The sequence below is a fragment of the Balaenoptera physalus genome, assembly GCF_965194825.1.
Source record: "Balaenoptera physalus genome assembly, chromosome: 7".
In the NCBI taxonomy this organism is placed as follows: domain Eukaryota; kingdom Metazoa; phylum Chordata; class Mammalia; order Artiodactyla; family Balaenopteridae; genus Balaenoptera; species Balaenoptera physalus.
The window spans coordinates 105,138,537-105,157,189 of NC_138886.1; the positions used below are offsets into that span (position 1 = coordinate 105,138,537).

An 18,653-nucleotide genomic window follows, 5' to 3' on the forward strand; every position below is an offset into this window, starting at 1 on the left:
TTTTAAATGTTATCTGCATAAGAGTTAATCAAATATCTTGCTCTAAAATTCAAATTCCTTTTGAATTACCAAAAATAAAAGTTGTCAATCTATACTTACTAGAATCGGGCATAATGCGAAGGTCGCCTTCTTTATAATCATCTAAGAGCTGGTACATGTACAAGACAGGATCTTTTTCATAGGTGATGTAAAACCATGTGTTCATTATAGGGGCGCGTGCTAAGACCATTCCCCTCCACTCGTCTTTAGAGCCATCCTCGGTCTCAAACATGTGCTCCACTGCTTTGCCAATCATTGTGTCGGCTAGGTGTGCATCACTGATTCGAGATGTTGCTGGGGACAAAAAAGCAAACAATGGTTTACGGGAAAGAATCTGTTTTTCTTTTTTTTTCTGAATTCATCTGTTCTTGGTACTGTACCTAATTAAAACTTTTAGTTGTTTATTCAAGGTATAAAGTGATTTTTGTTATTGTTTAATAGATAATTATTTTAAATTATGAGATAAATTATAGACTTACAGAAGAGTTCCAAAAATAATATTGTTCCCATGTACCCTTTACCCACCTTGCCTTTTAAATATCTTATAGAACCACTGACCATTTATGAAAACCAAGGTATTAACCTATTCAAGGCACAGGTTTTTACTCTTGCCCCTACAATTTATTTTTACAGTAATCAGAGTGATATCTGTGGCCGTTATACCGGATTGTGTTGGTCATTTGCTTAAAATACTCCAGCACTTTCCTTTCATAATTTGAATAACGAACTGCTTCTCCAGATCCACAGCCCCTTGGCCATCATCCCCTGCCAGCCCTCTGCCCTCCTGGTTCGTCACATACTGCTTGACTGCCTACACCTCAGCAGCATGGGCATCTTTTCCTGGGATACCCTTGGGCTGACTACGGCCCCCACATCCTCGGGGGCTGGCTCTTCCTGAGCAGATGTCTTCCCAGAGGCTTTCCAGGACCACCCGGTGAAAATAGCCCCAACAATTAGTCACCTAACCGAGCTTGATTTCTTAAAGACATTTACCATTCTCTGCAGTTATCTTGTTTTACATGTTTGTTTACTTGCTTTTAGACTGCACAGTGATGAAAGCAAAGGCCTTTCCCATCTTGTTTCCAATACTGTGATCACAGGGGTTCAACATTTGTTGTATAAATTATTTCAGAGGAAAGCAGGTTGTTCTTGATGGCCTGTGTGATTAGGAACACAGGCCTCCCTACTGGTGTATCAATAGCCCTCTGCAGCCCTGCTCTACATTCCTTGAAGACACAGGTGAGAAATCACAAGTTTCATTTTCTTTTTTAATATTGGGAAAATTATGGAGGAACCTACTGATTTTAAGGTTTTTCCATTCCTCGCATTTTAGACAATTATCTTTAAAAAAAAATTAGCGCTTCTATTTTTGTCAAAGTTCAAAGGAACAAAGATTAGAATTTCTTGGTAAAGATACTGCCATCCAATTTTATCAGAAGGACACTGCAAACACATACGGTAGTTTTCTTTGCTTAAGTATGCAACAATTACCAAAAATAACATAGAATTCCCCACTGCATGACACTAAAGCAAAATCCCACTACTTTTCTTCATACCAGAAGTTATCAAACTTTCTCATCTTAGGACTCCTTTACATTCTTAAAAGTTTTTGTACATTTGTTTATATGAATGATAAATATCAGTACCAACTATTTTAGAAATTATAAATGACATATCTAGAAATATTTTTAAATACCTACAGAAACACGTTTTTAATGAAAAATATTTTCTAACAAAAAATTAGTAAGAAATGTCTAGCTCTAAAAATGGACAGCTAGAATCTCATATCTGTTTCAGCATTCAATCTGTTGTATGTACTTTTAGTTGGTGTATAAAATCGCAAAGATATGCTGTTGAAAAAATATTTTATTAGTTTTTTCAGATAATTCTAGATATTCTTCTATGATACCACATCAAAACTCAACAAGTGGTAGCTTTCCTTAAAGGTTAATTGCAATGTAGAATCTGAAATCATTATCAATAAACTTGTCACACTATTAAATTAAAATTCATTTGTCTCCAGAATACATAAAGAACGCCTACAACTCTACAACAAACAAAACAAAAAAATCAAGCAACCTGATCAAAAAAGTGGGCAAAGGACTTGAATAGACATTTCTGCAAAAATGACATACGAACGGGCAAAAAGCATATGAAAGATGCTTAACATCACTAATCATCAGAGAAATGCAAATCAAAACCAACAGAAAATAACAAATATTAGTGAGGATGCGGAGAAACTGGAACCCTTGGGCACTGTTGGTGGGACTGCAAAACATTAACACTATGGAAAATATTACGTATGTAGGCTCCTCAGATAATTAAACACAAAATTACCATATGATTCAGAATTCCACTTCTGGTTAAATACCCAAAAGAACTGAAAGAAGGGCTCGAAGAGATATTTGTATACCCATGTTCACAGCAGCAGTATTCACAATAGCCAAAAGGTAGAAGGAACCCAAGTGTCCAATCATGGATGAATGGGAAAAAAAATGTGGTATACACATGCAATGGAATATTATTCAGCCTTAGAAAGAAAGGAAATCCTATCACATGCTACAACATGGATGAATCTTGAGGACATTCTGTTAAGGGAAAGAATCTAGTCACAAAAAGACAAATACTACATGATTCTACTTATGATGTATCTAAAGTAATCAAATTCATATAAACAGGATGGTGGCTGCCAGGGGCCAGGGGGAGGCAGAAAAGAGTAGCTGTTGTTTTAATGGGGAAAGAATTACAGATTTGCAAAATGAAAAAGTTCTGGAAACCTATTCCATAACAATGTGAATATACTTAATGCCTCTGAAATGTACACTTAAAAATAATTATGGTAGTAAATTTAATGTTTTGTGTTTTTACCACAACATAAAAAAATCTGTCAGTCTTTGAATGGCTCTTTCACCAAAATATGATTTGGTAACATCATGCATTGCTCATATAGAATATATTGTATTCACTGAGTTATGCAGATCTTCCAAATAGTGGGAAACTCCAGTGTGTAACTGTGAAAGGATGAGAGTGAAAAAGGCAAATCATATCTTAAGATTTTTATGAAAATCAATTTTGACCTCATAAGCCTCCTGAATGGGCCTCTGGGAACCTCAAGGGTCCTCAGACTACACTTTGGGAACTGGTACGCTGTGACATCACATGCTTTTGGGTTGACTGACTTACTTTTCTCTCCACCTTTAGCTTAAGGAAAACAAAACTGTAACTTTAGTCTAATGTACTGCCTGCCTTAAGCAAATTAGGAAAGACCATTTTCTTCCTACACGGAACATAAATGAAGTCCAAATAACTTTTCAGACTAAAGTATCATAGGGAATACCATAGTTAACTCCTAATTAAATTAGGCATGTAACATATTGCTGGTTTGCACACAGGCCTTTGGATTTCCTTTTTAAAATTGCTTTTCTGTTTACAAAAGCAATCCATGTCTACTGTTGGAAACAGAGATGGCCCAGAACTAGAAAGAAAAACATTAAGAAACCCTTAAATCCCATCACCAGAGATACTCATATATCTTCGGATATTTTCGTTTAGTCAAATCACTTTTTTATCAAGATAAAAGGTTTCTTCTGTCCTATGATGACAATAGAGCTAACACAGGTCATGTGGCAGAATGCAGTAAATTTCAAGTAAGCTAGCAGCCTTGCCCTTGAAGGGGTCAGAAACTAAAATTCTGGGTCAGAAAAAGAATGTATGATAATTACTGAGCACAAATAATTGATATAAAGGTGTGGATAATACTTTATAAGCCCTGAAGGGAAGATTCTTCAATGTTAATTTCTAATGTGGAAAATGGACTGATGTCAAGATCAAGAGGAAAGAGGATGTGCCTCACGAGGAAGAATGTGTTCAGCCGAACTTCGACTAAAATGCCAAAGATTTACTATTACATAATTAGTTACCTTTGGTTAAAAATACAAATTTAAAGAAAGATTTCTGTGAAAACTGAACTATATTTATACAGGATGAATAAAGACAGTGTTTGCTATCTAAAGCAAGGATTAAAAAATAACTTGCTGCTCTGGCAAAGTTAACTTGATGAGGAAGCATGTGTTCCAGGGACACAACGGCAAAAACAAAGGGGGAAAGGGGACTAGGTAAGCGTCTTCCCTTGACAATTTGATCCCAAATTTCTATCCTCCAAGTGCAGATCTGCTGAGGCTCTATTTGTAAATATATAGGCTTTGAAGGACAATTCCAAAAGCATAAACCAGATTCAAGCAATAGCAGCAGCATCACTGTAATAATAAGAAAACATTTCAAAGTAAATACTCTGAAGAAAGTAACAATTTGGGTGTATTCTGTTGATCTTAAAAATAAAATCATATTTTATTTTATTCTTAAAAATAAAACCAGTCATTATTATTTAACTGACACCTTATGCCTTAAGGAACCTAAGGTATGCAAGGCGAAACTGATTTGTATGACATTAAAAAAGCCATTCACTTCCCACAAACCTTGCACAAACGAACCCCCAGAATGTAGTATAATAGAGTTCACATGTTTTGGTTGCTTAAATTTTGGCTGAAGGTACAATGATCACTTACGTAATAATACACAATGATAAAAATTCACTTCACATAAAGATCCTAAAATAAATACGTGAAATTTTTCTGAGCTGTTATAATCTGATGAAATGAGCACACTGAATATTTGAGCTAATGAGAAATACTCTTACTCACCAGAGTCCAGATAAACAGTGAGCAAAATGTGGGAAATAATCATATTAGACATTATTAGACTGTCGACTTCTTGGGGAACAATTTTATACGTCTTTATATCCTTCACAGTTCCTTGAACTTTGGTTTTAGAACATTTGCTGAGCAGTTTTTGTGGTTTTAGGTGACTGATTTAAATGTGTATCAGAAGTGCTTATGCTCCAATAAAAAAAAATACCAGTAATGCTAATAATCAAAAAGCATCCATTTCAATAATCATTTTTAAAGCATATAATGCACAAATAGTAAAGAGAACTTACCAACTCTATCAGGGAGGACTTCAAGCGCAGAAACTCTTTCATCTTTATTAAGTTCTAGTCCATAAACACAGTCAAATCCATCGTATTTTATAAGATACAAAGAAGGATTTACAGGCACCTGGTCCAGAACGGTTCCTTTCCACTGGGTGATGGGGCCATTCCCCTCTTTCCACCCATGCTGAATCCTGCAGCCTACGATGTTCCGCCGGGGCTGGGAAACAGGTTTGCTCGGCCCCACACTGCTCCGATGTTTTCTGTATTCACACATATACACACGTAAGGTATCATCTCAGAAGTATGCACTCCTACCAACACAACTACTGCTAGCTAGCATGCTCCCATCACAGATGGCTCAGTCCTATGCTAGCTAACGTTGCCACACTCGGGGTTCAGGTGGCTACAGGCAGCCATCTCCCAGTCCCACAGCCATGCAGTGGTGGCTCACAGGTGCGGCCCGTCTCTAGCAATAGAAGCTTCTTGTGCACCCTAACTGTGGACACGCAGAAAAACAAAACTAGTCAATAGCAACTTAGCCTTAAAATTAAGTATCAGTTTTTCAGCTTTCTGAGTTGCCTTTAATTCAATCAACTCACAATTATGCAAATTAATCAAAGAAAGACAAGGGCTGACTACATGAAATAACCGCACATGCATATGGCTTTGTAAAACAGAAATCCATTTCTCATTAATTCAAGAAATTCAATTTCACCCATTCTAATGCCCACATAATTTTGTCCCCACTGGCTTAAACAATAAGAATAAACTAGACATTTAACTTTTTCTTAAACTGGAGTCCAGGCTGGCTTCTACCCATGCATTTAAACTATCATTATTTCTCTAGAAAACATAACCTTCAACACTTAAATTTGTAACAAATACTTAATGTAGTATTAAAAATTATTGAAGCAACACCAAACTACATTCTTTCTCAATTACAAACAATTGAAAAATCTACATACAATGTTTACAAATAATACACCTGGCTCTCAATATCAGGGAAAAAAAACTTCATTTCATGTAGAAATCCAGAGACAAGTGACAAGACTTGGCTTGAATGCAAGCTGAAGGCCAAAGCCATGCTGGCACATGGATGCCGCTATATGCCAAGAATGAAAAAATTTAGGGAGCAGAAAAGAACCCACTCCCACACTCTTATGGGCATAAAGCTCTCATCTGGTAAACCACAAATAAAAGTGGTGAACAAATGGCATAAATACAAATAAACTTTTAAAAACAAGTAATTTATTGTAGCCTGTAATATTTAAAACTACAGTTGTACATATTTTAAGTAGACCAGCTTGGTAAACTTAGTGGTTCTGTGAAACAGAGAAACAGGTTACAACAAGATATTAAAGCTGCCTCAAGGAGGCCTAGAATCAGTTGACACAGTCCTTTACCTAAGCAAGATAGGGAACACCATCTGGGGAACACCTCAGAAGGAAAACTTCTCCAGTTGGACTGTAAAAGGGTTCAAAAGGTTATATGCAGGACCTGAGACCAGAAAACACTGTGTCTAACCCAGCCCTTAAGTCTCTGCAAACACCCAGCCAAATGGCCTTCCAGGAAAGGCAGAGCCCTGCGCTGAGGACACATACTGAGAATAACACCCTGAGTAGGGTGAGGCCCGCGCGTAAAGGAAAGATGAGGTTCCGATGCTTACGGGGTGGGCCCAAAGGAGGCCGATCTCAACAGGTATCACAGAGGAGACTATACAGAGAAACTTGAGTATGCCATGGGAATACTGAAGAGCTCTGCAGCGAGGATAGCTGTCCTGGAATACCCTCACCCCTTCTCATGGGAGAGGACCATGGTGGCACCAATGGGCAACAGAGGCAAACCCAAAAATATGCCCACAAGGCAGATGGGAATTATCACCTAACATTATGCACATAACAGAGGCCGTGAAAGAGGAACTTACATCAAAAACATAAGAGCCCAGATGAGAGACAGCTACACAAGAGAAGATGTGAGAAAAATCAGACACAGTCAAGAAACAAGCAGCAATTGGAAAACTTTTCAAAAATGAAGGCTAAACTAGAGGAACATGGAAGAAATTGACACTATGGGGCATTTAAGGAAAACAGATAATAAAAAAGAGACAGATGGGAACAGATATGAAATTCCAACTTCCATATAACAGAATCACCCAAAAGCTAAAATCGGAGGAACAGAAAGAATACTAAAATAATTCAAGAAAAATATCCAGAAATAAAAGACTTAAATGTACAAACACGCCCCTGGGAAAACTGACCCAGAACTACTGACACTAAGACAGTCTAGTGAAACAAACAAACTTTAAAGAAAATAACATCTCGTGGGCATCCAAGCAAAAGAACTGCATCATGTGTAAGGAAAAGATAATCACATGTGTAAGGAAAAGAAAATCACACAGTGACACCGTGTGCCACCAGATAACCGAGTGACAAACTTAAGGTTCTCAGGAAAGAAAATGTGAGACGAGGGTTTTACAGGCAGCCAAGAATTCTATACTGACCTCCAAGTAAAAGTACACAGATAAAACTGTGTGAACACATAAGAACGCGGGGAATACTGTTCTCACAAATGCTTCCTGGAGAAGTTAACAGTTGGCCATCCATATCCATGGGTTCCACATCCTCAGATTCAACCAAACGTGGATAGAAAAATTCCAAAAAGCAAAACTTGAATTTGCCACACGCAGGCAACAATTTACCTATCATTTACATTATATTTACAACCATTTACATAGTATTTATACTGTATTAGGTATTATGAGTAATCTAGAGATGATCTGAAGTATATGGGAGGATTTATGTGGGTTATGTGCAAATACTATGCCATTTTATATAGGGGACTTGAGCATCCATGGATTTTGGTATGGTGTGAAAGGTCCTGGAACCAATCCCCCTCGGACACCAAGGGACGACTGTATAGGACAGAGTTTCAGATAATCAGGAACGCCTGGGGGACTTCCCTGGTGGTCCACTGGCTAAAACTCCGTGCTTCCAATGCAGCAGGCCGGGGTTCGATCCCTGCTCAGGGAATTAGATCCCACATGCCACACCTAAACATCCCACGTGCCGCAACTAAGACCTGCTGCAGCCAAATAAATAAATAAATAAATATTAAGGGGGTAAAAAGGAAAGAACACTTAGAAAAGTTTCAGCACAGAGCTGATAGTAAGCAATGAATATCTCTTACTACAGAACAAACACAGGGACAAGAGAAATAGAGTAGTATTTAAGTATTACCTGCTCTGAAAATAAGAGTTCACACCACTCTGAAAAAGGGTAGGAAAGAAGAATACGTAAAGTATAAGAAGCTCACTAAACAAAAGAATATTACTTGGAACAAAGTACCTGATATTAAATGGAGAGAGAAAGGAGAAAAGCAAGAGCTGAATTCAATATTGTACATAGCAAGGAACCAATCTATATAAGCTAAAATAAATGAATTAATAAGATTAATTTCAGAAGACTTCAGTATAAAACTTAGTGAAGAGGAAAAAACCTTGATAACATATTATCGAGTCTGTAACTTGTAACTACTACTAACACTCAAACCCGAAAGAAAGTGAACCTCAAGACCTTTCCATAATCCCTGAAAATGTGCCACTACATCCAACTGGCCCTCTGTAGGGATATGGCTGGTGAAGGTGATTACATTCCTCCTTTAGAATACAAGAATCTTTTCTAGCATTACGTTTTTCTTCAAATAGACAATTACCTATCTTCTTTTGATCTTTAGGCAAAAGTCCTTGTGATTCATCCTGTGTACAGGATCAGGCTTTCTTCACAGCAAAGGCAGAGGTTGGGTCCCAAAACTCACTGAAGAAAGAATTCAGTCATATGCACCATTTTGTAATTCACACAGACATTCCATTATTACTACCAAAATTATAAGCAAATTCAGCATCTTCACCAGTGTGATGGTTAATTTTAATGTGTCAGGTTGGCTGGGCCACAGTATTCAGGTATCTAAGTCAAGCATTAGATGTTTTCTGTGAAGGTATTTTTCTACATGAAACTAAAATGTAAATCAACAGACTGCCTTCCATAACATAGTTGGGCCTCATCCAATCAGTTAAAGGTATTAAGAAAGAGTGTTCGCCCCACACAAAGAGGCAATTCTACCTTCAGACTCAAGCGGCAACATCAGCTCTTCCCTGGATCTCCAGTCTCTCTATGCACGCACCATTGGTGCTGTTTCTCTGGAAACACTGACTACAACAGAAAAGGTTCCATCCTAGATTCAGAGGCATGAAATTTTCTACTACCATGATTCTCAACAAAACCAATATAAACTTAGCCATTGATAGCAGAAAAGGGCAACTGGAAGACTCAGAGCAGTGATTTTCTAGTTCAGTCACTAATCCTTTCTATACTCATTAGTGGCATTCTTCTGGAACCGCAATTGCTTCTGAAGAGGGAGACGCTTGACGCTTTCTAATCACATTTCAGAACAAGCAGTTTTTATCCTGGTCACTTCCAGTGGTAGTACACAAGGCTCTCCTCCATCTTCTGAACAACACAAGGGACTCAGATCTAGCCAGCAAGCATCCCTATTCAAAGAGGCTCCTATATCCTTTAATTCTGAAGAAACACAATCCCTCCTTTTTGCATGGATTTTATTTCCTCACTTTCTTAAAGGGAATTTTAATCATTAACTTTTTAAAATATTTATTTATTTATTTATTTATTTAATTTATTTTTGGCTGCGTTGGGTCTTTGTTGCTGCTGCTGCGCGGGCTTTCTCTTCTTGTGGTGAGCGGGAGCTGCTCTTCGTTGCAGTGCACGGGCTTCTCACTGTGGTGGCTTCTCTTGCTGCAGAGCACGGGCTCTAGGCGCACGGGCTGCAGTAGTTGTGGCACGCAGGCTCAGTAGTTGTGGCTCAGGGACCCTAAGAGCGCAGGCTCAGTAGTTGTGGCGCACAGGCTTAGTTGTTCCACGGCATGTGGGATCTTCCCAGACCAGGGCTCGAACCCCTGTCCCCTGCATTGGCAGGCGGGTTCTTAACCACTGCCCCACCAGGGAAGCCCTTAATCATTAACTTTTGCTGTGGTAAATAACATGCTTGGTCTATTCTAACATTTTGCTTTGTGTTTCTGTTTGCAATGCTTTGTCTCATTTCCTCACCCCTTTCTTCCTTTATCTATACAGCTAGGATGAACAAGGTCTCTTTGCACCAAATAAAGCTTCTAATGGAAGCTGTAGGAATCTATAGATTTTATTTCTAGACTTAACAGCAATTACTTCTAACTTCCTAAATATCCTATTTAAATTCCCTGACAGTCCAGTGGTTAGGACTCCATGCTTTCACTGCCGAGGGTGCAGGTTCGATGCCTGGTCGGGGAGCCTCCCGCAAGCTGCATGGCTCGGCCAAAAAAAAAAAAAAAAAAAAAAAAAAAATCCTATTTAAGCTTACAATGTTCTATTAAAATCTACAATTAATCAAAACCTATACTTTTCCTTCCCTGGTCCAAGCAAGACTAAAAATAACAAAAAAATTCTTAGTAAAAGAAGGAAAGAATTTTAAAAACAAACACCTTAGCACCTAGTAACCCCTTCCTGGCCACTTTCACCACACTGCTGAAATTTAGTCTTTTGTTCCAAACTGTTATTTATCTTGCTACTATCTTAAAAATAATTTTTAAAGAACATTTCCTTATTTAGAAGTAAACAAGAGGATTTCTGCTGCCTTCTGCAACATTTATTTTTTTCTCATGTACTGGGTTGGCCAGAGAGTTCGTTCGGGTTTTCCCGTAAACCTGAACTTTTTGGCCAACCCAATATATTTGGTCTTTCTGGACATGTCCTCTGGTAAGTCAGATAGGGTTAACAAATGCAAACTCCAAATTCTTGCAAGCCTCAAAATATTATTTTGTTCTCATCCTTGACTTGCCTAGGTATACAAGGCAGGCTCAAATTCCCTTTCCCCTCAGTACCTTTATTGCAAAAAGGTATTTTCATTGTCTTCTACCTTCCAGAGTTAAGAGATACCAGATGCCAATCTGATCCTTGCTCCTTTGAGGGTAACCCATCTTCTTCTTCAAATTGCTTTTAGAATTTTGTTACTGGATTCTGAAATGTTACCAGGACTTGTGACATATGTTTCTAATTATCCCTCACTAGCACTTGGTCAATCTCTTGAATTAGGTAAAACAGGCTTGAATTTCAGTCTATCTATTGAATACCTTACATAATATTTTTAATTTCTATGAACTGATTATTTCTTTATCTTGAATGATTTTTCTTTTTAATGAACACAACTTCTGATATCTGAGGATAATTTTCACTTTTCCTGATTCCTTATGAACTTCTGGGTTTAGCCTTGTCTTTGTTGAGTCTGTTGCTGTCTGAGTGGCAGCTTTCTTAACACTTGCAGATTCCTGGTTAGCTGCCCTGTTCCATGTATGACTTTCTTTGGTGCTATAAGTGTTCCTCAGGTGCCTGATGATTCTTAGTGTTCATATTTCAGATGCAAGGAAAGATTAAGTGGTATCTGTAGCTGAGATGTATTTCTTCAGGCCAAGTCAGGGTCCCTGGTGTCTGAGTATTAAGTACAGGTTCTGATAAAGCAGCCAGGACCCAGGGAATTGTGGAGCAGCCGAGACTGAGTAGCAACTTCAAGTCAGGGGAGGTAAGGTGAGCATCTACTGCTTAATGCAGCTGGTTTCTCACCCATAATGATTCAGACGACTGCAGCCAGCCTTTGCTCTCCCTGACCTGAACAGATTCTAGGGGTCTAGTTTGAACATTTAACTTCTTCAACTTTTTGGAGGTCTTCCTTTGCAGCTGAAAGTGGTTGGGAGTTCCTTGGCTTAGCTTAGTTTTTATATAAATCTATTCCCATCTGATGTATATCTTGCAGAGATTTCTCAGTGTTCTGGTCTGCTGGTAGGATGATCTTTCTACACCAATAACAAAAACTGCAAATTTAATGCAAATTACAATGAAGTACTATTTTCTAACTGCTTACAGAATAAATACAACCCTCCTAGTGAACAATCTGGCAATCTACTGTCCCAGTAATTCCATGTCTAGGAATTTATCAAAAGAAAACAGTGGACAAGCACAAAGCTACAGCTACAGTGATGTTCTGAGCAGTGTTCATACCAGGGAAAACTGGAAATAAAAAAATGTTCAACAGGTCTCACTGATTCAATAAGTAATAGTATATCTATATGATGAAATAACTACATAGCTATTAAAATCACAGAAAAAACATGACATTTTATTCCTTGGCTTGTAGACACATCACTCCAATCTCTGTCTTCACATAGCCTTGTCCCCTATAAGTCTGTGTCCAAATTTTCTTCTTATAAAGACACCAGTCATTGAATTGGGGGACCTCCGTAATCCAGTATGACCTCATCCTAACTTGACCACATCTGCAAAGACCCTATATCCAAATAAGATTACAGTCAGTTTCCAGGTGGACATGATTTTTGGAGGACATTATTCAACTCAGTACATACATCCCTCAGAGTCGTTGCAAGGAATAAATGAAATAATGTTTCCAAAGCACTTAGTACTGTGCATGGCAAGGCACACAGTAGGACACACAATTATCCATACAGATAAGCAGAAAAAATCTTTTAAAACATACATTAAATTATTAACAGGTGAAATCTCTGGATGATGGCATTAAAAATAAGTTGTCTTCCTCTGAATTTACCTGTGTTTTCAAATTTTTCTATGACTTAAGTATTTTACTTTCATTGGCAGATAAAACACAATTTTTAATTACTCTTAAATTAATGCAATGGATGTTCTAATTCTGCAAGAAACTATATATAAAAACAGATTTATACATATTAGTGTTATCAATTCCAAATTTTATTTGTTGCCTTTTTTTTACATCATTTCACTAGTTCTAAAAGAAGAATTAAAGGACATCTAATATAGATACCATTTCTGCCCAATTTATTTAATAAACAACTTAATTTGATTGAAAGGAGGAGGTAAAAAAGAATGAATGGATGGGACTTCCCTGGTGGTCCAGTGGTTGGGACTCTGTGCTTCCACTGCAGGGGGAACGTGTTTGATCGCTGGTGGGGAAACTAGGATCTCACATGCCGCGTGGCGCGGCCAAAAAAAAAAAGATGGATGCTTCAATGAATACTAAAGACAAAAAGAGTAATTAGAATAATATACTACTTTTTAAAATCATTAGTCAAGCTTTCCAATTACTGCACCTTGAATGCCTAAACTACTCAAATACCCTTGCAGCGGAAGTTTACAAAGAAGAATGTTTTAAAATATTTTTAAACATATGTTAAAATATTAAATATTATTTAATATTAAGAGTGTAGAAATATATGTTTTTGATAAACTGATTTAAGCTCTTCCAACTATAGCATCTACTAGAAGACAAGGTTTAGAACTTCCCTAAATAACAAGAAATATACTAAGAGTATCTAATATTGGGCAAAATGTTGATAATTATTGAAGCTGGATGATAGGAATTCAGGATTTATTATATACTACTTTATTTTTGTGTGTATTTGAAATTTTCCATACTAGAAAAGTTAAAAATTATATATTAAACAAACTCTAACATTTTACTTTAATTTCTAATCGCTAATTCAGATTCAAAAATCAGTAAGAAAAACTTTAAGGGGGGACTTCCCTGGTGACGCAGTGGTTAAGAATCCACCTGCGAATGCAGGTGACGTGGGTTCGAGCCCTGGTCCACAAAGATCCCACATGCCGCGGAGCAACTAAGCCCGTGCAACGCAACTACTGAGCCTGTGCTCTAGAGCCCGCGAGCCACAACTACTGAAGCCCGTGCACCCAGAGCCCATGCTCTGCAACGAGAGAGGCCACTGCAATGAGAAGCCCGCACACCACAACAAAGAGTAGTCCCCGCTCGCCTCAACTTAGAGCCCACGCGCAGCAACGAAGACCCAACGCAGCCAAAAATAAATAAATAATTATATATGTATAAAAAAAACTTTAATAAAAATTAAAGCTTACTTACATGAGTTGAAATAGTATATATAAAAGCAAACAATAAGAACATGTCGGATTACCGGAAGAAGATATAAAAAGAACACAAACACACTTGTGTCATCTCTAGACAGTTCAATCTAAGAACAGTACAGGGAATTCCCTGGTGGTCCAGTGGTTAGGACTCCTCGCTTACACTGCTGAGGGCCCGGGGTTCAATCCCTGGTTGGAGAATTAAGATCCCGCAAGCCACACAGCATGGCCAAAAAAAAAAAATTTTTTTTAAATAAATAAGAACAGTACAAATAAGGATGTGAGATTAATGATTTAAAGCAACGGCCTTTTAAAATTTAAAATAACAGCTCCTTGAATATGGTGATTTTGTTTTATGTTCTCCCTGGATACATTATTTTTAACAGTCCTTAGTCTCTGGTATTTTCCTTGGAAAAAAAGTCTAAAATGTTAACTATCATTTACTAGGTACTCAATAAATAAACAGCAATACTGTAAACAAATACCAAGACACTTCATTCAACTGAGGACATATGGAATTACATAGCCAAGGGCAAATAAAAAGCTGCATCGAGTCAAGATCCAAAACAATTCAAGGATAAAAGCAGAGAAACAAGAATTAAACATCTATAATCACTTTCCTTGTTTCTTATCTCCAGAAGCTATAAATGGCTTTTCTTGTAGTTTCAATGGGAGAAAATGGTGACCAAGTACACAGCATCCAATCATCCTTCATTGCTGTAATTTTGTGTACTCATTTCCAAACAACTTGACTTAGTTATCTAATGTGCTTTAAGATATCAGCTCTGATAATGGTCTAGGCCAGTGCTTCTCAAACTTTGGCATGCATCGAATCACCTAGAGAGCTTTTGAAAAGAGATACCCAAGCCCTGCCCCAGAGACTCTGGGCTCCATTCCGCAGGTCTGGAGAGGGACCAAAGACTTTCTAACAAGCTTCCAAGTGCTACTGCTGCTGGCACCATACCTTTGGTAGTAGAGCTGATCCAGAACAAATACTAATTTCTATCCACCCATGTGCCCAAAAAAGATAAACTGAGAGTGCAGAAAACATTTCTGTACTTTGCTCAATACTTTAAATAAGTTCTCAAAGTACCATTCTAATTATTTGGTAATCAAGAAAAGAATTCCTGAGAACAAACTAGTGGTCACCAATAGGGGAAGGGAAGGGGGAGGGGAAAAATAAGGATAGGAGATTAGGAGGTACAAACTACTATGCATAAAATAAATAAACTACAAGGATATATTGTACAGCACAGGGAATATAGCCAATATTTTATAATAACTATAAATGGAGTATAATCATTAAAAATTGTGAATCACTATGTTGTACACCTAAAGCTTACATAATATAAATCAACTATACCCCAATTAAAACAAAAATCTGTTTTAAGACCTTTCATCTTTTATCTAGACTCCCTTATTGACTTAAGTTGACTACTGTTTCTCATCAGTAAATATCTTACTTTTATAGTCAATATTTAAAGGCACCATACTTCTTCAAGTTAATTTTTCAACTATTACAATTCTACTATGAACCAGTAAATGACTGCCACACACCACGTACTTTGGTGTATGAATTAATAACTGACCTCTTTCCTTATTCTATTTCGTATTGTAAGATAAAAGCAGTTTCCTTACTCTGTGTTCCAGCAGATTTCAAAAGAAACTATTAAGGCAAAATAATTATCTTTCTGCAAAATGCATACCAGCAAGTCGAGAGAGAAAAAACTGCTTCTCTAGTACTTGTTGCTTGATAAAAGTTCTACAGCTGATACGGTCATTCCCAGCTTAAATTGGCAATATAAAAACAAGATGGAGAAAGTCAAGTTTTCCATCCAAATCACTATGGGTTTTTCATTATTTTGTCTACACACTGTACACCCTGAGGATATCAGAGATGTCCATGGCAAACATCCAAATGCCTCAAGGGTTTTCCAAAGCACTAGTCACTTTCACTGGTGTTAATAACAGTTACTGGCAAATTGATTAAAAAGTATTACATATTTGACCAATTTAAGACTGTCAATACCATGGATCATTTAGATGCTTGCTCCAACTGTTATCTAGTCTGTGTGTTTAGGACAGAAATAATATATTTTTCAGACATGAGACAACAAAACACACAGTTCAGGAAATAGAATGTGGTAGTTAATATAGGCTTTAGAATCAGACTGTCCTATTTCTGAATCCTAGCTCAGTCACTTCGTATATGTATGACCTCAGACAAGTTACTTAATCTCTCTGTGCACAGAAGGATTCATGGTCCCTACCTGACAGGGATGCCATGAACACTAAACGAGACTACACCAGGGACACGAGGAGGAGGAGCACAGTGACAGTTTTGGTTGGTGACTAGTATTGGTATCTTATAAAATGAAAGGAAAACATTCCCTGGAAATCCTCAACTTAGCATGTAACAGCTCCTGATCCATTTTCTAAATGTACATTAGTAGGAAATACACCAAAGCCCAGTCATACCTTCCAGCAGTACCCTGAAATGTAAATCTATCCGCTATTCCAATTAGGAAGAAAAGAGTCAGATTTACATTTGAAAACTAAAACAAAGAATCACTGTAGGGCTTCCCTGGTGGCGCAGTGGTTGAGAATCTGCCTGCCAATGCAGGGGACACAGGTTCGAGCCCTGGTCTGGGAAGATCCCACATGCCGCGGAGCAACTAGGCCCGTGAGCCATAACTACTGAGCCTGCGCGTCTGGAGCCTGTGCTCCGCAGCGGGAGAAGCCACGATAGTGAGAGGCCCGCGCACCGCGATGAAGAGTGGCCCCCACTTCCCACAACTAGAGAAAGCCCTCGCACAGAAGCGAAGACCCAACACAGCCAAAAATAAAAAAAAAAAGAATCACTGTAGCTAAATTCACCTTACATGTCCCCCAACTACACTTCCCTTCAAGATGTAACTTCAGTGCAGATTTCCCAAACAACCTCCTGGGAAGCCAGGAAAGGCTTGTCCACCAGCCTGTCCCCCAAACACACCAAGGACCCTAGCCCGCAAGAAGTACAAAAGTTTGTTTCTATTTACTTTAAAAAATGAGAACAAGACTCAGCTACACAACGTTTCTGGGTGCAGAGGCACTGCTCCAAGCACTTCAGAACAGATTGATTACCCGAATCCCCTAGCACCCACGGGGACAGGAGGTGCCGTTCTCAGGACGGTGGCTCTGCCAGCATTTGTCTCCTGGGCGTTCCTGTGACTCTCTCTCAAGCAAGCAGAGGCATCTGCGTGTGGAGTTATTATTGCTCAGTCCCCCTGTACCAACACGGGAAGCGAGAGGAGGCATGACCACAGGTCAGTGGCTGCACATGAGGAGTCCCGAGTGCCTTACTTTCTGGAGAGCCACAATGGGGGCAGGCAAGGAGAGTGAGGCTCCAGTTCTGCTTTCCTGTATTTGTTTGCTATAAACACTTCATAGAAAGCATTCTATGATAAAAAGCTGAAAACCTCATTGTTCTAGTCCAACACCATGACTTTACATGAGTTAAGCAGAGCACCAGGCACATGAGGGAACTTGGTAAGGCCCACAGCTGAGCCAGTGGGGCTTCCCACTCCAAGGCCAGCCTCTCTACCAGCCATTACTCCCACTCACCCCTCCAAGGACAACTATTAACACCTTTCATTTGTGAAATGTGGAGACTTTTGTTTCAGTTTTTTTCCATCCCACCCATCTTGAAATTTGCACTGAGATTAGAAAAAATAGGAAAATCATAACTTTTCTTCTCATTTCAACTTCTCCCTTTTAATATGTTCAAAATGTCTACTCTTTAAGTGAGACAAGCACATCTCATGTTAAAGCACTAGATCAAGTTCCCTGCATCATGCAACATACAGGGTGAGAAACCCTTTTAGCTGTACACATATGAACTTCAAAAATTGAACAGGTAGGTAATTCAAGCCTTGTGTTTTAGGGGAAAAAAGATGAACAGTCCTGGTTTTGCAAAGTTAATGTGTAATTTACTTTCATTTCCCACTGTATTTAAGTTTTTTTTCATTACCTTCTATTTGTGCCAAGAGGTGGTTTACCATTTATGGTAATGATATGATAATGAGTGGAGATATATTACATAAATGATCAGATTACTGAATATGGCAGAAGATGTGAAGGTGATGGGCAAATAAATGAAATCTGAGAAACGCTTTATCAAACCTCAGGACTTGCCTTATCTTCATATTTTTACTTTCCAAGTCATTTCTTAAACTGAATATCACAAATATTTACATTACATATAGAAGTATTCATTTAAATAGAGACATGTTTAGTCACCAACAATTACTGAAAGGCACCTTTATTCATCCAGACCTTCCACGAAAGCCCAGAGGACTCACACTCTTTGACCACTACAGTACGGTGACCAAGAGGAGCAAGCATTTCAATGTAAGCAATTCGACAATAATTGCTATAGGAAGAGTCTTAGGAGGTGCTAGGGTCGAGGAGAGTCTTCCACATTTAACAACCCATGATTAAGACTCACACACTCATAACTGATTTGTTAGAGAGGGTTCCATGGTGCAGCAGCCGTCACGACTGCACAGTAGTGGATACTGTGGATACTTGTAAAACCTATTAAATAAAATACAGTACCAGTGGATACTGTTATTGAAGATAGTATCTCAGTTTTCTTTTTGGACTAACTACATGAC

General features: G+C 38.2%; 1 protein-coding gene across 1 annotated transcript in view; it reads right to left on the reverse strand.

Annotated features, from left to right (window-relative positions):
* SPIN1 (spindlin 1) overlaps window positions 1-18,653 on the reverse strand; it is a 64,555-nt gene that overhangs the window by 7,131 nt on the left and 38,771 nt on the right. Inside the window, 2 exon segments of the mRNA XM_082471360.1 lie at window positions 100-333; window positions 5,036-5,289. Of these exon segments, the coding sequence (XP_082327486.1) occupies window positions 100-333; window positions 5,036-5,289 (488 nt within the window).